Source organism: Mesoplodon densirostris, chromosome 1, assembly GCF_025265405.1.
Source record: "Mesoplodon densirostris isolate mMesDen1 chromosome 1, mMesDen1 primary haplotype, whole genome shotgun sequence".
In the NCBI taxonomy this organism is placed as follows: Eukaryota; Metazoa; Chordata; class Mammalia; order Artiodactyla; family Ziphiidae; genus Mesoplodon; species Mesoplodon densirostris.
Window position 1 is genome coordinate 147,318,658 of NC_082661.1, and position 25,132 is coordinate 147,343,789.

Sequence of the window (25,132 nt, forward strand, 5' to 3'; positions counted from 1 at the left end):
AATTATACAAGCCCTTTGTTCGTGGTGAGCCAAACCCTCTAAACTTCCATTAATCTGTGAAATTTCTCCTTGGATTTACAAAAGAACAGCGACTCACTGAGAGTTACACACAAAGCCAGGAGCAAGTTATGTAGAATCTAGTAACACTTGTCCCTTCTTTTCAGAAGAGTCTCGAGTTAGCATGTGAAGCAAATGTCCAAGTTTGTTTGTCAGCTCCAGACAGGTGATCTGAAAGGTGGTATGAATATGTAGGATTTCCTTTCTTTCTAAATTTCATATTTGGAGCTTAAATATCTTCAGAGTTGGGCCCGGGGCAGGGCGGGAACAAAAGCAAAAAACAAACAAACCAAAAAAAACCCCAAACAAACCCATGCAGTTCCCACAGTCCTTGTCTTGGAAAGTCCTGTCCAGAGGGAAAGAGGAGGAAGACAGAGCTGAAAGCCAGCAGGGAGTATGAGGCCTGGGTCTACTCTCGCACTGCACACTGAGACAAGCCAGAGACGGATTGCTATTGTCACCCTCTATGCTGGCGAGGAAAAGGTGCCTTCTGATTAGATAACAGTCCACTACCTGTGCCGGCTACTCTTGCAGAGGGAGAAAAAGTAGAAATGGAGATAGAGTGCAGAAAGACTAGTTTTATCTTTTCAAGATGTGTTACATTCAGATAAGAAAGAGAAAATCCCTAAATAAACTGGGCCTACACTTACCTGTGTAAATGCGATCAAGTGTGGCGATGGTACTTAATGTCAGTATCACTCTGTTGGACATCTGATAAGTCCAGACTGGGTTCAGTGAAGTGTACCAAATGCGGAGAACAACAAGAAGAATCTGTCCTAAAATGAATCCCCAGATTCTGAAGTACCTGTAAGTACAGAAGTATTTTTAACAACTTTTTATGTGGTTTCAACATACTATGTCCATTGTGAATTTCACAGTGTCATAGAAGGAGTATATGAGGTAGTCTTGTTGGTAATCTACATGACTTAGCCTTGTTGGCACATGACTTAGCCTTTGTATAGCCCGTTACCTAGGCAACTTGTTATAGTGCCTTCATTCTCACAACGTTATTGAGACTGACAGCAAATATTCACATCCCGATTTTGTGAAAAGGAGAAAAGTGAGACTTCTACAAGGCCTTGTGCAAGGTAAATACAATTCTTGCAGCTCCTGGTCCCAACCTTCCCTTTGGTAATTGACCACATTTGTTTGTCTGTAGGCACAAGATATGAACCATACCTGTGCAAACCACTTCCTGTCCACCATGTCACGGCTTGCACTACCAGTGAAGAAGACAGACCGAGTGCGAGACCACGAGCCGAAGTTTGGCATTTGGAGCCTGGAAGGAGGCTATGCTGCCTGCAAATTAAGGAGAGCTAAACATTTCTGGCAATCATGCATTGGTATTCAATGATCTGCATTTGATAACTGCTGTGTCTGATACCATGGTGACACTCGGGAAGGTAGAATTAATATATAATTATCTGCGTGCATAAATCTTTTTGGAAATTTTTATTGAGATATCATTCATACCATAAATTCACTCTGCTAAAGTATATGATTCAACAGTTCTTAATACATTCACAAAGTTGTGCAACTCTTACCACTATCTAATTCCAGAACATTTTCATCACCCCAGGAAGGAACCTGTGCCCATTAGCAGTCCCTCCCTTTCCTCCTCTCTCCCCCAACCCCGACCCCCAGCCCCCAGCAATCACTTCTCTACTTCCTATCTGTATGGATTTTTCCTATTCTGGACATTTCATATAAATGAAATCATAAGATATGCAGCCTTCTGTGACTGGTTTTTTTTCACTTAGCATAATGTTTTCGAGGTTCATCCATGTTGATGGGCCTAGAGACTATCATACTAAGTGAAGTAAGCCAAACGGAGAAAGACAAATATATGATACCACTTATATGTGGAATCTTACAAAAAAAAGAGATACAAATGAACTTATTTGCAAAAGAGAAAGAGATTCACAGACATAGAAAACAAACTTATGGTTACCGATGGGAAAAGTAAGCGGGGGGGACAATTAGGAGGTTGGGATTAACATATACACATTACTATATATAAAATAGATAACCAACAAGGACCAACTGTATAGCACAGGGAACTATTCTCAGTACTTTGTAATAACCTATAGGGAAAAAGAATCTGAAAAATATATTATATTATATTATATTATATACAAAACTGAATCACTGTCTGTATACCTGAAACATGACATTGTAAACCAATTAAACTTCAATAAAATCTTTTTTAAAAAAGGTCCATGCATGTAGTACCATGTATCAGTGTTTCATTCCTTTTTATGGCTAAATAATATCCCATGGCATATCCCATGCCTTTTGTTTATCCATTCATCAGTTGATGGGCATTTGGGTTGTTTCTACTTTTTGGCTACTATGAATAATGCTGTTATGAACATTTGTGTACCAGGTCTTATGTGAACATATGTTTCCAGTTTTCTTGGGTCTATACCAAGGAGTGGAGGTGTTGGGTCATATGACAACTATGTTTAACATCTTGAGGAACAGCCAAACTGTTTTCCAACTCAGCTGCACCATTTTACATTTCCACCAGCAGTGTGTGAGGGTTTCAATTTCTTCGTATCCTTGTCAACACTTATTGTCTATGTTTTTGAACATAGCCATTTTAGTGGGTCAAGATATTTAAGGCCAAAAATAACCTAAATCACTGGTAGTATGAACTAGTTTAATAGTTAACTACATAGTAATCAACCTAAAATATCTGAGGTGTCAGCAATGAGATAGCACGGAACACTCAGATCTTCTTTGTAGTTACGTAAGAATGCCTTAGGACTCTGTAAAAACAAAGTTGTTTCGTTTCCTTAAGAAGCATCTGAAAAGGGAGTTTTAAGGCAAATCATGGCTTACTTCACCCTCTCTTTAGCATCAACAAAGCTCAATGGCTACCTGGAAGAGCATCTGACAAAAACTGGTTTCTTCATCCTCAACTCTGAGTCACTTTCCTACCCACTCCCCTCTCTCAAATACAATTCTACCTCTACTCAAGGTGATGGGTTTTCAGGGAAGAAACAGATGAAAGGGGAGCAACAAGAAGCATCTCAAATACCATACCCGCCGTCAAATTATTTACTATTAAATTATAGCCTCCAGAAGTTCCTGGGCCAGAACTGGACTCAAAAATAAAAAACTGTCCCAGTAACTGTTCAGTGGGTGGCTTTGTAGGTAAAGCTGCCACAGGCAGCATTGAGCAAAGGCAGCGAAAAAGGGCCACTGAGGAGATCCCTCTCATAAAGCCAACCAAGGAGTGTGATGAGGCCATCGTCATTCATAGAAGGATTCTGTAAGCCAAGGCCAGCTTAACTCAGTTACTATATATACTCAAAAAGAAGAAAGTTTCATTTCTATTATTTCTAGAGCTGAAAATTTCATGGTTATTTCATTCCTATAGACATCATCTTTTTTTTTTTTTTTTTTGGTGGTACGCGGGCCTCTCACTGTTGTGGCCTCTCCCGTTGCGGAGCACAGGCTCCGGACACGCAGGCTCAGCGGCCGTGGCTCACAGGCCCAGCCGCTCCACGGCATGTGGGATCTTCCCAGACCGGGGCACAAACTCGTGTCCCCTGCATCGGCAGGCGGACTCTCAACCACTGCGCCACCAGGGAAGCCCTAGACATCATCTTTTAAAAGGATGCATTTTCCAGTGGTCTTGACCACTGCTATTTCTGAGCTCTAGACCTTTGTGGGTAACCACATAACTCACTACACTCACTAACCACGTTCTGCCTTCTTCAGGGACTGATGCACAGAAAAACAGAAGGTAATTCCCTAGTGATTCTTGTCACTGTTTCTGAAAAAAAGTCAAGTGACTGTTCCTAGACAGAAGATATACACAGCATGGCTCAAGAACAAATGCCACTTGGAAAACTCAGAGAAACCAACTGTGTTATAGCAGAAGGGCAAGACAGGCAGACTTTTCAGCTACAGATTCCACCAGACTGGAGTCTGGTGTTTTTGTTTTTTAAAACCTTTTCTCCATGACCTCACCTTACTTTTTTTTACTACCAGTACTTCTCCAAGGTCTCTCAATATTTATTAATGTTAATAACCTCAAGTGTTTGTGATAGTAAGTGTACATTTTCTAATTGCTGGGTTTTGGCAATGTGACGTACTGAAATTCAGAATTCAAAAGCTACAAAAGGTATACAGTGCAAAGTTACCCTTTCATACCTGTGTCTAGGAGCAAATTTTTCACCTTGGAAGCAACTAAAATGGTATCAGGTTTTTAAAAAATACTTCTAGACCTATTTAATGCATTTCCAATTAATTATTAAATATATTTTCATCTAACCTATTTTACACAAATGCTAGTATTCTGCACATACTGTTTAGTGCTTCTTTTTTCCCACTTAACAACATATTTTGAAGAACATTCCATTTTCTTACAGAAATGTTCTCATTCTTTAATATAGCTGCATAGTATTCTATAGTACTCCAAGTTTTATAACCATAACTCATTTAACCTAACCTATCCCATATAGATGACATATAGGTCGTTTCTAACATTATTATTATAAACATTGCTGCAATGATTAAAGAACCTTTTATTTTTATCATTTTACACATATGTGAGTTTATCTATAGGATATAATCCCAGAAGTGGGATTGCTGAGTGAAAGATACATATTTGTCCTTTTGATAAACAATGCTAACTGATCCTTTGCAGAAGTTGTGACACTTTACAGCTCCACCAGCAATGCGTGCCTTTCTCACGCTTACAACAGTGTTGTCAGAGTTTGTTCTTTGCCAACCTGATATGTGAGACCAACTATGCATATATGTGTGTGTGTATGATTTGTATTCTATACATTTTAGTATCTTTTTAAGAACCAGTTATATTTCCTTTCCAGTAAACTGATCATATCCTTAGCTTTCTCTTCTATTGAACGATTGGTCCTTTTTTATTATTGATTTGTAAGAAGTCCATATATTAATGAAAGTAGCCCTCTGACTGGAAGAGCTGCAATAGCTGTCCTAATCTATTGATTGCCTTTGCTTAATACGGTGTTCATCATGCATAATTTTCATATTTTTAGGCAGTATCATTTAACAATTTTTTAATGGCTTCGGAGTTTCATGTCATAGTTGGAAAAAAGAACAAAAATATGTTCAAGGGCTTCCCTGGTGGCGCAGTGGTTGGGAGTCCGCCTGCCGATGCAGGGGACACGGTTCGTGCCCCGGTCCCGGAGGATCCCTCATGCCGTGGAGCGGCTGGGCCCGTGAGCCATGGCCGCTGAGCCTGCGTGTCCGGAGCCTGTGCTCCGCAACGGGAGAGGCCACAACAGTGAGAGGCCCGCGTACCGCAAAAAAAAAAAACGTTCAAGAGTTAAGCTGCTCTCCAAGGTATCTTTCCCCTCTTCATCTCAGTGATCCTTAAGCCCTTCCAAACTGACAGAAAAGTTAAACATGTAAATATGCTGACTCTTGGTCTAGACTTCCAATTCTACTAAAACTCTTCAAGGTAGTAGTAAGAGAAATCTTTTATTTTTTATTTAATCATTTAGCATTCAAAGAACAGTCTACATATTTTCACTTGATTTTTAACTAAAAAAAAAAAAAAAAACTTAAGGAATCACTTTTAAATCTTACCAACGGTAATTATCCGCAGCAGGGCTACCATCCACTTCTTGTTAACCAATTTCCAGACAGGAGTAATTGTGAGGAATAATGGAGAAAGAAATGCTATGCCAAAAGCTTCAAGCCCAGTGAGTTCTAGTGTTTGCAGGGGAAAGTAATAGATCATCGGTCCCAGGCCATCGCAGAGAGACCAAGGAACATATCCTAGGGAAAAAAAAGTTTTTAAGAGAGAGAGAAAGTGTAACTTTCTCATTGTTTCAAACAGTAGCCCTTCCCTCCACTAAAACTCCTCCGGCTGGCCGCCCTCCTTCATGACCCTGGCCTTAATTGGGTTCCAGTAACAGAATTCCTCCCCTTTCCTGTCAGGCCCAGGATGAGAATGGCTCAACACCCCTTGCTTGTCCCTTTAACGTCGTTCATACCTCCCGTAGGTAGGTAGTCCCTTTATTAAAGGCTCTTCATTTGGACCATCTAGGTTAAATCTGGTTTCCTGTCAGGACCCTGATTGATAAAATTTCCTTAACTAAATCGACCCTTCTTTAATGAGAAATATCGTGAAAATCAAAAAGAGCAACAAACGGCAGAACTCCTTCCTCCCACTCCAGACTACAGCCAAAGGCACGTTAGTTAGGAAATAATCATTTTCTTGTGAGCAGACTATTTTAAACCTAACCCTTAGGAGACAGTGTAGAGTAGTGGAGAACCCAGATTTGTCGTTACTTTCACAGCTGCCAACTACTGACTGTGTAATCTTCTACAATGATGATAATTAACCAATGGGCAGTTACCATGTGCTAAGCTCTGTGCTAAGTATTCACCCCATCTTCTCCCTTCTTCCGCATCCTATGAAACTGACACTATTTCAACTCCCCTCCTACAAATGCAAAATCAAACAACAAAAACTCCTTAGACTCAGAAAGTTAAGTAGTTGCCTAAGGTCACAAAAGTGGCAAATGGCAGAGTGAACTTAAAACCGAGCGGTCTGGTTCCAAACCATCCTTAACCACCGAAAGCAGTACTTTTAACCACCTCGCAGAGTTATTAAGATTAAAAAAGATAGGGCTTCCCTGGTGGCGCAGTGTTTAAGAATCCGCCTGCCAAGGCAGGGGACACGGGTTTGAGCCCTGGTCTGGGAGGATCCCACGTGCCGCGGAGCGGCTGAGCCCATGCACCACAACTACTGAAGCCCGCACGCCCTGGAGCCCGTGCTCTGCAGCAGGAGAGGCCGCTGCAGTGAGAAGCACGTGCACCACAACGAAGAGTGGCCCCCGCTTGCCGCAACTAGAGAAAGCCCGCGCGCAGCAACAAAGACCCAAAGCAGCCAAAAATAAAAAAATAAAAAAAATAAAAAAAATAAAGATTAAAAAAGATAAAGTACACACAGTACCTAGCACCCTAGGTACTCACTGAATGTAATTCGCTTTACATCGCGTACTTGTGAGATACAGACTGGGCCAAAAAATGAGCCTCGCCCCCCAGCCCGAGCATTACCAGCTCCCAGAAAATCAAGTTCTTAGGAAGGCACCCCTCCCCTTCATCGTGAACAGCGAGATGCTAGCAATCTCCTGAACGTTTGTCTGGGAATTCTGATTTCAACCATACAACTCCGACATTATTACAACAATAATTGTTCTTGGGACTTTTTGCAAAGCTGCTAAGTGAGCACATGGGACTCGAATTCGACGTTTTCTGCCAAATACTCAAAAGTACAGCCACTACCCAAGGCCAATTGTGAGGGGTCAACCCAGGCGGTAGCCACCGCGCTGAGTGCTCACCTACAGCTACCGGGGGAAACGGGTGCCCCTTTCCTTCTGAAAGGTAAAGTTCGGTGCTGAAATTTATTCAGTTAAACTTAAAGATCACGGGTGAGGGGACTCGGGGTTGGTACCAGCTTCGCGGTTCAAGGCCGACAGGTGAAGAAGTAGGGCCCCTTGGGCGCAACCAGGGTGGCGTGGGAGCTCTCTCTCTCTCTCTCTCTCTCAATTCCTCCTGCAGCAGAAGTTGCCAGGGGACAATAAGCATCTCTATTCCGGGCACCCAGCACACGTTGATCCCTCCGGGAGCTCAGCCAACCCGGCCGAGCACCGCGGCTCCGGGCAGGGCCGGGGGAGCGGACCGGCGAATGCGCGGCGGGCGGCCTCGGCTTACCCAGGAGGCTCTCCAGGAGCACTTCTCTCCACGGCGAGGGCATGGCCGAGGCCCGGAGCGGCGCCGCCGAGGGAAGCCGCGCGGCCCGCACACCCGCCGCACCGCGCCGGCCGCCGAGTCCTCCGGGGTCGGCGTCCACGCCTCGGTCTCTCGTCGAGCCTGCAGCCGCCCGCCCGGCCGCCCGCCCGGCCGCTCGCCGACCCGCAAGCCGCGCCCAGGCGAGGGTGGGGCCCGCTGCCCCCGCCCCGTCCCATCCAGCACCCCCCGCCCGGCCCCACCGCCTCTGCGCGGCCCGCGGTCCCGCGCCACCGCCTCCGCCGACGCCACCGCGCAGCGAGCGGGACCCGGGGGCCTCCGACCTGCCGCCCAGAAGAAACCAGGTGGCCGGGCTCGCCGGCAGAGCGGCCCCGGGGATGGCGCGCTGCGAGCACCCAAGAGGACGGCATCATTGCAACTCTGCACCCGCGTTGCCCTTTAAACGAGGCCCAGGGGCGCGTTGCGAGAGGAAGGCTTAGACGCAGGCGGGGAGCCTGAGCTGCCAGGCGCTCTAGCGCCTTCGGCGAGCAGGTGCGAACAGGACCTTGGCGTTCCTAAGGCCTGGGCGACGCTCTCGGGCGAGCGGGCACCTGCGATGGCCAGGTGTGCTCTTCTCCTTCTCAGCTTTGGTAGTAAACAAATCGCATTCTGGGAAAGCTGTTGAAAAATTCTAGAGATTACAGAATTTTCTATGGCTTTTAGAGACGTCGCAACACTTACTCAGGGGAGAGAAAACCAGTGATGGCAGTGGAAGTTCAGCCTTCCTCCACTTTATGGGTAATGATCTTTGAGAGTGCCCGTTCCTGAGGAGAAAGGGAGAGACGTTCTAACTAACAATGGAGCGAGTGAACTAGGCCAGTTATTTCTCCTTCAGATATTACCACACCCCAGGATGTTTTGAGTTTTTTAGAACCTTCTCAAACAATTTATTTTAATTCGCTTTAATTTTTTTGGAACAGTTTGTCATTTACCACTTTCGGAAGGTTTGCTCTGAAATTAAACAAACAATGATGGATTGCCTAAAAGTGTAAATCAGTTAAGAGCAGTTTTGAGCAAAGAGTTCCAAATCGCTTAATTACTTACTAGTACTCATTGTCACCAGATAGAGATCAATTGAATAGAATTGAGAGTCCGGAAATAAACCCTCTCATTTAGGCGCAAATGATTTTCAACAAGCTTGCCAAAACAAGTACATGAGGGAAGGGGTGGTCTTCTCAACAAATGGATTTAGAACAATTGAAATTCCACGGGAAAAAGGGTAAATCGGACACCCCCCCCAAATCTCACACCATATACAAAACTTAACTCAAAATGGATCAAAGACTTAAATGTAAGAGATGAAACTATAAAAATCTTAAAACATAGGAGTAACTCTTCATGATCTTTAGTTAGACTATGGATCCTTAGATACAACAGCAAAAGCACAAATGACAAAATAAATAATAAATAAATTGGACTTCATCAAAACTAAAAGCTTTTGTGCTTCAAAGGACACAGTCCAAGAAAGTGAAAAGGCAATGCACAGAATGGGAGGAAATATTTTATAATTATACATCTGGTAAGGAACTGGTATCTGGAATATATATTTTTAAAAATTACAACTCAGGGACTTCCCTGGTGGCACAGTGGTTAAGAATCTGCCTGCCAACGCAGGGGACACGTGTTCGAGCCCTGGTCCAAAAAGATCCCACATGCCGTGGAGCAACAAAGCCTGTGCACCACAACTACTGAGCCTGCGTGCCACAACTACTGAAGCCCACGCGCCTAAAGCCTGTGCTCCTCAACAAGAGAAGCCACCACAATGAGAAGCCCGTGCACCTCAACAAAGAGTAGCCCCCTCTCACCACAACTAGAGAAAGCCCGTGCATGGCAACAAAGACCCAATGCAGCCAAAAATTAATAAATAAAAATTATTTTTAAAAATAAATAAAATAAAATAAAATTACAACTCAGTAATACTCACTTTAAAGATGAACAAAGGATTAGATAGGCCTTTTTCCAAAGAACATCTACAAGTAGCCAATAAGCAAAGTATATTCAGGAAAATATATTCAATATAATTTCATTAGGGAAATACAAATCAAAACCACAATGAAATACTACTTCACACTCACTAAGATGGCTATAATCAAAAAAGTCAGATAATAACAAGGGTTGGCAAAGATGTGGGAAAAGTGGAAAACTCCTACATTGCTGATGGGAATGTAAAATGGTGTAGCCACTTTGGAAAACAATCTGGTAGTTCTTCAAATGATTAAACAGAGTTACCATATGACCAATCAATTCTACTCCTAGGAGTATATACCCAAGAGAAATGAAAACATAGAGAATTTGTGCACAAATATTCATAGTAACATTATTCACAATGGCCAAAAGTGGAAACAACCCAAATGTGCAACAACAAATAAATGGATAAACAAAATGTGGTAAATACACACAATAGAATGTCATCCAGCAATAAAAAGTAATGGAGTACCGATACATGCTACAACATAGATGAACCTCAAAAACACTGTGCTAAGTGAAAGAAGCCAGTCACAAAATAAATCACATATTGTATGATTCCATTTATATGAAATGTTCTGAATAGGCAAGTTTGTAGTGACCAACAGTAGATGAGTTGCTGCTTAGGGCTGAGGGGACAGGTAGTGAGGGAAAGGGAATTAATGAGTGGGTATACAAGGGGGAATGAAAATGTTTTAAAATTAGATTGTGGCAATGGTTGCACAACTTTGTGAATATACTGAAAACATTGCATTGCACATGTTGAATGGGTGAATTATATGGGGTGTGAATTATATGTCAATAAGACAATTTTTAAAATACAATTCATTTTAGTTATACCTTGTAAAAATGTTTTGACTGGATACCAGTCATTTAGTACCAGGCATTCTTCAATGTGTTATAGACTTCAGTGACTGAAAACATCAGACACTGCATTTTCCTTCTTCTTTGCCCAAATATATTTCTTTTCCATGCACCCGTGTGAAAAGCCTCTCATTCTGTCCTTGGTATACTTAGTAGGTGCTCTTCAAAGTTTGTCCCTTTTCAAAGCTAAGTGCTAAGAAAAGCTTTCCTTCTACTAAGGATGCAGTGTGTTTTCTCTTCCACTTAGAGCTCAATTTTTGTCTTAGTAGAATTTTTTTCTGTTTAATACTTTGATCACAACTAACTGCAAGGGAGTCTGGAAAATGCTGTCTAGCTGTGAGTCCAGAAAGGAAAGAAACCAAGTTTTGGTGAGCAGCTGTCATTTCTGTTATAAAAATCCACTTTATACATCATATTGGCCTTGTGCTAAGCATATGGTAGGTAAGTACATGTTTGGCAATTACATCAATAGCCTCTCCACCATCCATCTCCATCTGAGATCATTGCCTTCTCTAGGCTTTCTCTAACTTATTCTCTTTTCCAACTGCGGAGACAAGAATGTCACTCAGTATGCAAGGGGGAATCTCACCAGAGGTTTTTTTCCCCTCCCCTTCTACAAAGGGATAATAATGTTTTAGTTTACCATAATTACTCTGCGGACTTCCCTGGGTCCAGTGATTAAGAATCCGCCTTCCAATGCAGGGGAAGCGAGTTCGATCCCTGGTTGGGGAACTAGAATCCCACATACCGTGGGGCAGCTAAGCCCGCGCACAGCAACTACAGAGCCCACGCGCTCTGGAGCTCGCGCACCACAACTAGAGAGAAGCCCTCTCGCCGCAACAAAGAGGCTGCACACTGAAACGAAAGATCCCGCATGCCTCAACTAAGACCCAATGCAGCCAAAAGTAAAATAAATAAATAAATATTTTAAAAAATAATAATAATTATTCTGATTTATCATTTTGTCCCTCCATGGCACATTGTGAGAAATTTTTATCATGACTCCTGATCATGACTCCTTTGTAGCTTGTAAGTCTGAATTATGATTGTCTCTATAATCAGTTAACTATGAAGTTGCTTTTAATTTCATTCCCAAATATCATAAGTCAAATAGAATGCTCGTATGAACTTTTTTTTTTTTTTTTTTTTTTTTTTTTGCCATACGCGGGCCTCTCACTGTTGTGGCCTCTCCCGTTGCGGAGCACAGGCTCCGGATGCGCAGGCTCAGCGGCCATGGCTCACGGGCCCAGCCGCTCCGCGGCATATGGGATCCTCCCAGACCGGGGCACGAACCCGTATCCCCTGCATCGGCAGGCGGACTCTCAACCACTGCGCCACCAGGGAGGCCCCGTATGAACTTTTAATTCCCTTGTTCTCCATTGAATTTCATTGCTATTTAATTACTGGTACTGTATAATTTTTACTCATCGCATACAGGATAGGAGTTACTTGTAGAACTGATAACAGCATCATTTGCTTTGCCCTGCTCTGTGAATGCAACCATTATATGTTAATTCACTGCTGCTACCGCAGTTTTTGTATTTACAATCTGCCTGGTTTCAATTTAATTTCAAAGGCCACGGCCTTTTCATTTGTGTCAGAATCTCTTCTTTGACCTCGAATTGCCATTTGCATTCTTACTTTGCATGGAAATGAATGAAGCCCATTATGGCACTGCCCACTGTTTCTTTCTGCCTCCCCTATTTCCTGGGGCATGAACACATCAAGTTCAATCAGAACATAATGAGATTATTTTCCTTTTCATCAGAAGACAAGAATCTCTACTAGGAGATAATACTTTTTACAGTATAATAAAGATGTTCTGATCTAGCAAAAAACAGAAATGTTTTTCTTTGAAGCGGTGAAATAAGGAGAAACCCATTCATGTTACTTGACCTCTCAATTATATTTGTTAATTTTTTCAAAAGCACCTCTGCCACCTAAAGATAAGCTCAGTTCCCGTTTTACAATGACAGATGTTTATTTCTTGCTCGCATCACATGTCCATGGTGGTTCAGCGGCAGCCACTCTCCATCATCGTGCATCTGGGACTCAGGAGGCGTGCCTGCCTGTAGGTCTCCTGGAAGGACCACATCACTTCCACCCACATGGCAAACTCAGTGACCAAGCCGACCTCAATGGGACTGAGTGTATACAAAGGGGGCGGAAAGTGTTTTTGAACAATAATGCAATCTATTACAACCCTCTTTTTTAAAAAAGAAGAATGTATAGTTCTGTTAGCTCTTTTAATTTTAGTTAGTCATTGATTAGTAGTTATTTAATTATCTTTGGTTCCCTGCTTTCTTTACCTAATACATTACAAATATTTTCTTATGTCGATAAACTATCTTGTGCAATGTGATTTTTTTTTTTTTTTTTTTTTTTTTTTTTTTTTTGCGGTACGCGGGCCTCTCACTGTTGTGGCCTCTCCCGTTGCAGAGCACAGGCTCCGGACGTGCAGGCTCAGCAGCCATGGCTCACGGGCCCAGCCGCTCTGCGGCATGTGGGATCTTCCCGGACCGGGGCACAAACCCGTGTCCCCTGCATCGGCAGGCGGACTCTCAACCACTGCGCCACCAGGGAAGCCCTGCAATGTGATTTTTAATAGCTGCTTATTATTCCATAGCGTGGTTATAGCTAATTTACTTAAGCGTTCCCCTTTTGATGGATACTTAGGCAGCTTTGTTTAGGGTAATATTCAAATGGATAGGCTCCCTACCTAGAAAACATGAACATCTTTTTTTTTTCCCATAGAGTCTATTCAAAACAGAGGTTATTAGGAGATTGGGATTAACATATACACACTACTGTATATAAAACAGATGATCAACAAGGACCTATTGTATAGCACAGGTAACTATACTCAGTGTTTTGTAATAATCTATAAGGGAAAAGTATCTGAAAAAGAATATATATATATATTATATATATATACACACACACACATATATATATATAACTGAATCACTGTGCTGTACACCTGAAACTAACATGACGTAAATCAACTATACTTCAATTAAAAAAATAAAATTAGAGGGCTTCCCTGGTGGCACAGTGGTTGAGAGTCCACCTGCCAATGCAGGGGACTCAGGTTCGTGCCCCGGTCCGGGAGGATCCCATGTGCCATGGAGCGGCTGGACCCGTGAGCCATGGCCGCTGAGCCTGTGTGTCTGGAACCTGTGCTCCTCAACGGGAGAGGCCACAGCAGTGAGAGGCCCACGTACCACAAAAACAATAATAATAAAATAAAATTAGAAAAAAAAAGAGAGACAGGTTACTTGACTTCAATAAAATGAAAAAAGTAATGAACTTCTCTGAGAAGCTGGCGGTCTCTGGCTCTGTTTTAGCCAAAGTCTTCAAGGCACTGGGGTTTTTGTTTGTTTGTTTTTTGTATACATATCTATTTTTAATACTTAACATCAGTTTTTTTCTTAACATTTTCATTGGAGTATAATTGCTTTACAATGGTGTGTTAGTTTCTGCTTTATAACAAAGTGAATCAGTTATACATATACATATATCCCCATATCTCTTCCCTCCTGTGTCTCCCTCCCTCCCACCCTCCCTATCCCACCCTTCTAGCTGGTCACAAAGCACCGAGCTGATCTCCCTGTGCTATGCGGCTGCTTCCCACTAGCTATCTATTTTACATTTGGTAGTGTCTATATGTCCATGCTACTCTCTCACTTTGTCCCAGCTTTCCCTTCCCCCTCCCCGTGTCCTCAAGTCCATTCTCTAGTAGGTCTGCATCTTTATTCCTGTCCTGCCCCTAGGTTCTTCATGACCTTTTTTTTTTTTTAGATTCCATATGTATGCATTAGCATACAGTATTTGTTTTTCTCTTTCTGACTTACTTCACTCTGTATGACAGACTCTAGGTCTATCCACCTCACTACAAATAACTCAATTTCGTTCCTTTTTATGGCTGAGTAATATTCCATTGTATATATGTGCCACATCTTCTTTATCCATTCATCTATCAATGGAAGGCACTGGGTTTTGCTTGCCATCATCAGACTTCCACCTGCAGCCATGAGGAAATGGAGGAGTACTCTTTGCCTGCCTCTCTCCAATGTGGACAAGTAAGTGTCTTTCCTTGAATGGAAAAAACATGGAAGCTCCCTATGGCAGAGAAGGTTAACTCTACCAAATATCCCTGCTCATCCTTCTCTGTCCATGCAATAGAGTTGCTACTGGAAAGGAGCTGCCAGCCAGGGGCTGCATTTCTCAGCTCCCCTGCCATCTCCATGGGGTCTTAGGTGACCAGCTGTCACCAATGGAAGGTGACCAAGTGATGTATGTCACTACCAGACAAGCAGGCTAAAGAGTGCTGTCTTTCTCCTCCTCTCTCCCCTTCTGCTCATGACAGGGAGGCTAGGGAAGGGCTGAGCCGCAAGAGGAAGGGAGCCTATGTCCTTGACTGCCTGCAAGGAGGAGAGCTAGCCCTTTGACTGGGACACAGGCCTCGGACTGCCCTGTGTGATTGGGGCACAGAAATGTTGGGATTTATTCATTACAGAACTAACATTGCCCTGACCAAGACACCCACATCCAGTGTTTTTCCCAGAGGCTAAGGGGATATACAAATTAAAGGGAATGTCTTTGAGCATTCATCCTATGCCCCTCTGGGCACAGGAAAGAGAGAAAGAGGAATAGTCAGGTTACAAAATATGAGTGTGGTGCTTGAACTGATTTCTCCTCTAGGATTTTTTATGCTGCCCCGAATGAATATTTGTTCAGTAAACACCATCTAGGGAAATCAGTACAGGCAGGGAGCCAGTCTCCTCAACTCCCAGAGTCCTCTGTCAGATTTGTAACTAAAGTTACAGGTGGAATCACCACAGTCTTTTGAACTGGCAGAGTGAGGAGCATAATACAACTATTAAGAGTGGGGCCTTGCATTGACATATATACGCTACCAAACGTAAAATAGATAGCTAGTGGGAAGCAGTCGCATAGCACAGGGAGATCAGCTTGGTGCTTTGTGACCACCTGGATGGGTGGGATAAGGAGGGTGGGAGGCAGACACAAGAGGGAGGGGATATGGGGATATATGTATATGTATAGCTGATTCACTTTGTTATACAGCAGCAACTAACACAACAATGTAAAGCAATTATACTCCAATTTTTAAAAAATAGAGAAAAAAAATAAAATAAAAGGAAGCACATAAAAATAAAAAAAGAGAGTGGGGCCTTGGACCTCACACCAGTCAGAATGGCCACCATCAAAATGTCTACAAATAATAAATGCTGTAGAGGGTGTGGAGAAAACGGAACCCTCTTACACTGTTGGTGGGAATGTAAATTGGTGGAGCCACTATGAGAACAGTATGGAGGTTCCTTTAAAAACTAAAAACTGAGTTACCATATGATCCAGCAATCCCACTCCTGGACATATATCTGGATAAAACTCTAATTCGAAAATATATATGCACCCCAATGTTCATAGCAGCACTAATTACAATAGCCAACACATGGAAACAACCTAAATGTCCATTGACAGATGAATGATAAAGAAGATGTGGTACATATATACAATGTAATATTACTCAGCCATAAAAAAGAATGAAATAATGCCATTTGCAGCAACATGGATGGACCTGGAATATATATATATATATATATAAGTGAAATAAATCAGACAGAGATAGACAAGTATCATATGATATCATTCATATGCAGAATCTAAAATACAACACAAATTAACCTATCTGTGAAACAGAAACAGACTCACAGACATAAAGAACAGACTTGTGTTGCCAAGGGGGGTGGGGGATGGGGAAGGGATGGACCGTGAGTTTGGGGTTAGTTGATGCAAACCATTATATATAGAATTGATAAACAACAAGGTCCTACTGTAGAGCACAGGGAACTATATTCAATATCTTGTAATAACCTATAATGGAAAATAATCTATAATGGAGAAGAATCTACTCTTGTGCTACAATCTGGACAGGTTGCTCTCCAGGCTGGCTGCACACCTGTTGTCCTGGAGCTTCCCTCCAGCCCCACTTGAGAGATGCTTCCACCTGTCTCCTGTGTTGGGCTCCCCATTGCCAGCATCCCATGTCTTCCTCTTAATTGGTTTACTCCAGTGACTTCCTGAGAAAGAGTACATAGGAAGTAGGGTTTTTTTTTTTTTGAAGCTTTACCCATAAATATCATTGTCCTACCCTGTCAGTACAATCCACTGAGATTGAGAAATTATTGGACTAGGAAACATTTTATTGCAATTTTTCATCCCAAGGCTTGACCAAGTATGGCAGAAATTCCAAAACAGCAGTGGCTTGAACAAGATTGAGGCTTTATCTCTCTTATAATAACGTTGGCATAAGTAATCCCAGGCTGGTATGATGGCCCCATGGTCATCAGGAACCCAGGCCCTTTCCATCCCGTTGCTCACTGTCCTCAACAGACAAATTCCACTTCACGATTCAAGATAACTGCTTCAGGGCCTCCCTGGTGGCGCAGTGGTTGAGAGTCCGCCTGCCGATGCAGGGGATACGGGTTCGTGCCCCGGTCTGGGAGGATCCCATATGCCGCGGAGCGGCTGGGCCCGTGAGCCATGGCCGCTGGGCCTGCGCATCCGGAGCCTCTGCTCCGCAACGGGAGAGGCCACAACAGTGAGAGGCCCGCATACCGCAAAAAAAAGAAAAAAAAAAAAAAAAAAGATAACTGCTTCAGCGCCAGGCTTTGCATCCTCATTCAAACCATCAAGAGTAAGAAAGGGGAGGGAGAAAGAGAAAGGACACCCCTGAAGAAAACTTCCTAAAAGCTGCACACACTGCTTCTACTTACATCCCATTGACCAGAACTTCGTCATATGACTGCATTAACATTCTATCCTTATTTTATCCTTGTTTTTACCTTTTTCATGATACCTCCCACAGATTTTATGGTACCCCTATATCTACATCATGACTATTATTGGATTTCAAGCACCTGGTGTGAACTAAACATACCTCTTAATTTGTATTACTTTCTATCTTTAATTTATAGCCAGATGTTTGCTGTCATCAACCACCTTTTCTGTTGTATAGGTTATTCTAAGTTTGAAATGCAACATCATCCTATCCCCCAGAAGAAAACCCACCCCACAAAACAATAATGATTTTTGAAGTTTGGCCTGGTCGTCTTCCAGGGGAGTTTGTCCGTGTTGGTGGCGTTAAGCTTCCAAGTGATTCTTAAGTTCCTTGGTGGTGGAGGCATGCCATGTGAGGTGGGGGAGATGCTGCTGTTTCCTGCCATGTGGAGGAAAATGGTTTTACTGAGAAAAAATGAAAAGAAGGGCAGAGAAGAAAGAAGAGTCTTGGCAGCATTCAAGTCCCTTGTTCTATCTGTTTCTAAGACCCAGCTGCCTGTGTGCCCTTCCCACGGTTTGCTTGCTCAAATGTCCATGGATCCTGTTAGTCAGTAAATGCTCCCTTAGTAGGTTGCGATTAACATATACACACTACTGTATATAAAATAGATAACCAACAAGGACCTACTGTATAGCATAGGGAACTCTACTCAATACTCTGTAATGGCCTATATGGGAAAAGAATCTTAAAAAGAATGGATATATGTATATGGATAACAGATTCACTTTGCTGTACACCTGAAACTAACACAACATTGTAAATCAACTATACGATAATATAAAATAAAGATTGAAACATAAAAATAAATAAAAACTAACATGAAAAAATGCTCAATTTTGGGAATGCGCTTGCACTGTTGGTGGGAATGTAAATTGATACAGCCACTATGAAAAACAGTATGGAGGTTCCTTAAAAAGCTAAAAATAGGGCTTCCCTGGTGGTGCAGTGGTTGAGAGTCCGTCTGCCAATGCAGGAAACGCGGGTTCGTGCCCCGGTCCGGGAGGATCCCACATGCTGTGGAGCGGCTGGACCCGTGAGCCATGGCCGCTGAGCCTGTGCGTCTGGAGCCTGTGCTCCACAGTGGGAGAGGCCACAACAGTGAGAGGCCCGCGTACCGCAAAAAAAAAAAAAAAAAAAACTAAAAATAGAACTACCATATGACCCAGCAATCCCACTACTGGGCATACACCCTGAGAAAACCATAATTCAAAAAGAGTCATGTACCACTATGCTCGTTGCAGCACTATTTACAATAGCCGGGACATGGAAGCAACCTAAGTGTCCATTGACAGATGAATGGATAAAGAAGATGTGGCACATATATACAATGGAATATTACTCAGCCATAAAAAGAAATGAAATTGAGTTATTTGTAATGAGGTGGATGGATCTAGAGACTGTCACACAGAGTGAAGTAAGTCAGAAAGAGAAAAACAAATACCGTATGCTAACACATATATATGGAATCTTAAAAAAAATATGGTTCTGAAGAACCTAGGGGCAGGACAGGCAGACCTACTACAGAATGGACTTGAGGACACTCCTGCAGGGCAGAAGTTGAGACACAGATGCAGAGAACAAACGTATGGACATCAAGGGGGGAAAACCGCGGTGGGGTGGTGGTGGTGGCCGTGGGATGAATTGGGCGATTGGGATTGACATGTATACACTGATGTGTATAAAATTGATGACTAATAAGAACCTGCAGTATAAAAAAAACAAACAAAAAATTAAAAAAGCAGCTAATACTAAACTTTCTTTGGGTTATTTGTACGGAAATATGTTAATATAAGTGTTTCAGACATTACATGAAATTTCTAAAAAAAAAAATGTTTCTGAAGAACCTAGGAGCAGGACAGGAATAAAGATGCAGACATAGAGAATGGACTTGAGGACACGGGGAGGGGGAAGGGTAAGCTGGGACAAAGTGAGAGAGTGGCATGGACTTATATATACACCAAATGTAAAATAGATAGCTAGTGGGAAGCAGCCGCATAGCACAGGGAGATCAGCTCGATGCTCTGTGACTACCTAGAGGGGTGGGATAGGGAGAGTGGGAGGGAGACGCAAGAGGGAGGAGATATGGGGATATATGTATATGTATAGCTGATTCACTTTATAAAGTAGAAACTAACACACCATTGTAAAGCAATTATACTCCAATAAAGATGTTAAAAAAAAAAAAAGTTCCATTTTGCCCAAGCCAGTTTGATTCAGATTTCTGTCACTTGAAAACACAATGATCTTTACTAATTCATATTTATACAAAGTAGATTCTTATACTTGCCGCAGAGATTTCTCCCTGTGCCTATGGCTAATCTCCGCCCACCTCCAACCCTGGAGGTGGGGAGAGGTTGGAGTTGGAGCCAAAGGCTAGAGGTGATGGAAATGTTGTGGTGATGGAAACATTCCAAAATTGAGGGTGGTGATCGTTCCACAGCCCTGTGAACACAGCAAAAGTCATTGATTGGCATAAATAGGTGAATTTCACGGTGTGTGAACTATATCTCAATTAAGCTGTTTTTAAAAACCATTACAAGTTGTAGATTTGCCATCTGTACCTATAAAATAGTTAAGAAGGAATTTTCCTTGTATCTATCTGAAGCCAATTTAACTCAGGGTCCTGTAAGAGTGGTGACCAAGACTATTCATGTCATCCTCACAGAAGACAACCAAGCTGTGTTCCTGCAGCAGCAGAGCAGGGAGTGCCTGTTCTCAGAGACAAAAAACAATCGCTGTGGCCTGGTCCACGAGGGTTTCCCAAAGAGTTGAAAGGGAATCAATCCAGAGTAAAGAAGATATGCTTGAGTGAACATTTTCAATACAGTAAAAATAGAATAAGAAAGTCTTGAGAAACATTGAGTTCATGTTCTAATGTAAACATTAGGTTCTTTTTCATTTAGACTTGTACTCTTAGCACAAGTTAAAAACACAAGGGCCTACTTAGAAGACATGCCTGGAAAATCAAGAATCATTCAGCAGTTTTTTGGATTTATATATTTTTATTTATTCATTCTCACGCTTCCTAGGAGCCCTCCGTGTGGGAAGCTGAGTGTGCAGAGATGATCAAGACATAGTCCCAGCAAGGAGGAGCTCTTGGCCCACGGGTGGAGTCTGAAGTGCTCAAGTAATCTCAACCCATCAGGAAAAGTACTACGTGAAGGCCTGAACTGGGGGCGCTTGGGGCCGCTGCAGGAGGGAGTTGGCCTGGGTACCCTGAGAGACAGTGGTGTTAAGGTCTATTTACTCACAGCTACTGTGGTGCTTGTTTATCTGCCTAAGCCTCCACTTTCCCACCTGTAAAGTGAAGCTAATTATAGTAAGGAATGATTGCATCTGTGCAGTAGCTGGCCAGACTTGAAAGAAACACAGATCATACTCCTGCTGGTGAGTTAACTCCCTTGGAAGACTGTGACCCAATATATAAATTTCTGGAAGGAGTTGCCTACATACAAAATTTCCATTAGTGTTATCAGATTTTTTATTCATTTATTCATCCCATAAACATTTATTTAACTTCTAGTCGCCATGCTTTTTTAACTGGAATACACAGCAGGGGTGAGCAGTGGTGGATCAGAGGATATATAGACTCAGAAATTCAATATGGCACATCTTTTCAAAGCATTAAGTTTACCTAGTATAAGCAGTTCATAACACTTTCATGTTAAAACAAACAGGGGTATGTTACAGACAGGATTGTAAAATGCATACAAAGTTTTAGGATAAAGCTTTGGGGGCTCATGGTGGACTTCTTTGATTTATGTCTTCCAGAATTCAGGGGGAATGTGTTCCTTCTCTTCTGCCATTAACTGAACATCGGTTGTTAAATAAGTATCTTAGAAGATACAAAATATACATCCCTCCAAAAGTATATAATCTGAACTGAAACAAGATACATGAACAAATGAATCAAGTAGATATCCATACGTGTGTCTTTTTTGAGAAGTATGAGAAATTGCTTCTGTGTCTGTGAAGTCATTGTATGTTAGACTCCAGCCATGACATAACTGTGAGAAACCAATTCAGGGTCCCCAATAGAGAAAACTGGAGAAAAAAGTAAAATTCTGCAGGTAACTCACTAAGGAAACAGATTCAGAAATAGCAAAGAATGGGTCTTTCTTACACAGAGCAAAAGCTCACATCTGCTAAGGTGACAAAGGCAGGTGGGCTTGGGAGGATACAGAAGTTTACAAAGAGCAGGAATTGGGGGAAGGCCATTCCAGGTAAATGCAGTGACATCTAGAAAAGGAAAAAAGTCAGGAAAAGTGAAGTTGTATTTGGGGTTCAGGGAGTAATCATTTGGTCTAAAACAGAAGTTTCCCCAAACATACCAGTGCGGCCTAATGAAGGGACCTTGAAACCAAGGACAAAGAATGTGAAATGTACCTGCCACTTAGGACACACTCAAGTGAAACTTACTGTCTTAACACAAACAGGACGAGGCGTGTGTGATGATGTACTCTACAGCGTCCTGGCAAGTTAAAATGAGTTCAGCACCAGAGTCTGCTTGAAATGTTTCCAGTTTCCTCCCTCCTCCTCTTTCCTCACCTCCCTGTCTATTCTCTCCCATTCCAATAGGCAAACAGAAAACATTCTGCAGTACCACCCACTCCATTATATGCAATTAAGTCAGGAGTAGTCCTGTGGGATGACTCTCCAGAGGTGGAATAATTTATGCGGGTAGATAAATTGGGAAAGTGTTGGGATCGCCCAGTTTTGGGTGTGTATTAATTTTTGTTTTAATTTGGGTGTGTAATACAATACGCAAGTTTGTATTAATTTTTACATCTTCATAGTTGCTAGATGTCCTGGGAAGGAACCGTGTCTTGATTAGCTTAGTTCCCGTGTCTTGGCACATAGTGCGAGATCTGAGGGAGTCAGCCACAGGCAGGCCTAGAAAACCGCAGGCCTCACCCCACCAGGCTGAGTTTTACTGGGTGGTCAATTGCAGGACATGACATGTGCTTTCTGCAGCAATCCCAGAGAGAAAAGGAGGAGGAGGATCTGAGGGTTGTATGCCAACAACTCCTTCCCAAACCACCAGCATCTCCTGGGGGGAAATTGGAGTAAGGTGGCATGAGAGGACAGATGTGTTATCCTAAAACGTGTCCCTAGAGGCCAAGACGTCTGTGCCATATGTGGCATTACTAACCATGTGTGCACTGGGTGGTCTATGTGATGGGGACCTTGCTAAGGCCAACTTGAAACAAGAGGCCCACTGAACAAAGATGTTCATTCCAGCTGGTTCTGTGTCCAGTGGTGGAAGCTGCAGCGTAACGTTTGTCCTGGAAAAGATCAGTTGATCAGTCCCTCTTACTTATGGGATAGATGCATTGTCCAGGAGACATTGGAGGAGGGCAGAGGGTGTATCAGAAGGAACTCTGGCACTGTTCCTCCTGGAAATCTCTAGGATGCAAAGTAGGTTGCCAGGGAGGGATGGAAGGAATTTGCATAAGGAGCCCAGGGCCTCCTGGGAGAGAATGAATCTGGGACCCAACACTTTGGGCCTCAATACCTGTTTTCAGACCTGCAAACTGGCTGGTCAGATGGAAATAGCATCGATCTTTCCAAGAGACAATAAAATTTGAGAATACAAAGCAGATTATGCAACAAGACTTTTATTTATTTTTTATTAGTTTCTGCTTTATAATAAAGTGAATCAGTTATACATATACATCTGTTCCCATATCCCTTCCCTCTTGCGTCTCCCTCCCTCCCACCAAGACTTTTATTTTTTATTTAAATTATTTTTAAAACAGTACTTTTTCCCTAGAAGGTGGCACATTTTCAACAATAAAAAGTCTAACGACCCAATGATGCTCTGCCTAGAAATATATACATACAATATTAATTTGACAATATTAAATCAGTGGTAATCACCATAGAACTGGGCTGTAAGTAAATTGTATACTATAACAGAAGAATGTGGGATTCTAAGCCAATTAATAATATATAATATATATAATAATATATAGAGAGAGCAAACGCTTAGCCCATTTATTAAAACCAAAGTTTTCAAGCCTAATAGCACACAAGAAATAATCACACTAATTACAAGTAATTATTGCAAGTTTTTTTTTTTGTTTTTTTTTTTTTTTTAAGGTCTGGGCTTGGGCTTCCTTGGTGGCACAGTGGTTGAGAGTCCGCCTGCCGATGCAGGGACACGGGTTCGTGCCCTGGTCCGGGAAGATCCCACATGCCACGGAGCGGCTAGACCCGTGAGCCATGGCCTCTGAGCCTGCGCGTCCAGAGCCTGTGCTCCGCAACGGGAGAGGCCACAACAGTGAGAGGCCCAGGTACCGCAAAAAAAAAAAAAAAAAAAAAAAAAAAAAAGTCTGGGCTCGAGGTGGCTTGTGGGTCCTTCCTGTGCTGCATCTCTCACTCAGGCCCTTGGTGCCGGCAGGATGGGCAAGTGTCGTGGTTTTTGTACTGTCAGGAAGCTCTGTAGCCACGGAAAAGACCAGAAATGGCATGATAAACAGTACAAGAAAGCCCATTTTGACACAGCCCTGAAGCCCAGCCCTTTTGGAGGCGCTTCTCATGCAAAGGGAATTGTACTTGAAAAAGTAATGGTTGAAGCCAAACAGCCACATTCTGCCATCAGGAAGTCATGGTTCAACTAATCAAGAATGGCAAAAAAAAAATCACAGCCTTTGTACCCAATGATGGTTGCTTGAATTTTATTGAGGAAAATGATGAAGTTTCAGTTGCTGGATTTGGTCGCAAAGGTCATGCTGTTGGTGACATTCCTAGAGTCCACTTTAAGGTTGTCAAAGTAGCCAACATCTCTCTTTTGGCCCTATACAAAGGCAAGAAGGAAAGACCAAGATCTAAATTGTGATGGTGAAAGCACAATAGTAATAAATTTTCATGTGCCAAAAAAATAATAAATAAAATAATAAAAAAGGTCTGATTTGCCTTCTTCATGCAATCAGCCTAGTGTCTGTTCCATATGTATATCAAGTTCATGGGGTTTTAGAATTTAAAGGGATCTTAGAAACCAAAGGGATCCAGTTATTTAGTTAGGCAGATACCCCAGTTCTCTCATTTTACAAATGAGTAAGTGACATACCCAAGGTCAAGTTATTGCACGGACAAAACTAGACCAGTCTCTTGATTTCTAGTTCATACCTTAAAATGTACATTTTCAAGTATGCAGTGTTCTATAAATATCAATTAGGACAAGTTTATTCACAATGTTGTTCAAGTTTACTATATCCTTACTGACTGTCTACTTGCTCTATCAATTATTGAGAGAGGTGAAATTATCTAATATAATTGTGGATCTATTTTTTTTTTTTTTTTTTTTTGCGGTATGCGGGCCTCTCACTGTTGTGGCCTCCCCCGTTGCGGAGCACAGGCTCCGGACGCGCAGGCTCCAGACGCGCAGGCTCAGCGGCCATGGCTCACGGGCCCAGCCGCTCCGCGGCATATGGGATCCTCCCAGACCGGGGCACGAACCCGTATCCCCTGCATCGGCAGGCGGACTCTCAACCACTTGCGCCACCAGGGAGGCCCGTGGATCTATTTTTTTAAATGTACATTTAAAACTATTTCCTAATTCTGAATTTTCTCTCTTTTAGACGG

At 42.6% G+C, this 25,132-nt stretch overlaps 1 protein-coding gene and 1 pseudogene across 1 annotated transcript in view; one reads left to right on the plus strand and one right to left on the minus strand.

The window, feature by feature from the left end:
* Positions 1-7,819, minus strand: part of CWH43 (cell wall biogenesis 43 C-terminal homolog) — a 45,301-nt gene extending 37,482 nt beyond the window's left edge. Inside the window, 5 exon segments of the mRNA XM_060097117.1 lie at positions 708-862; positions 1,237-1,309; positions 1,312-1,356; positions 5,641-5,832; positions 7,777-7,819. Coding sequence (XP_059953100.1) covers positions 708-862; positions 1,237-1,309; positions 1,312-1,356; positions 5,641-5,832; positions 7,777-7,819 — 508 coding nt within the window.
* A 16,130-nt stretch (positions 7,820-23,949) lies between these two features.
* On the plus strand, positions 23,950-24,386 carry LOC132488670 (small ribosomal subunit protein uS12-like; annotated as a pseudogene).
* Positions 24,387-25,132: the final 746 nt, after the last annotated feature.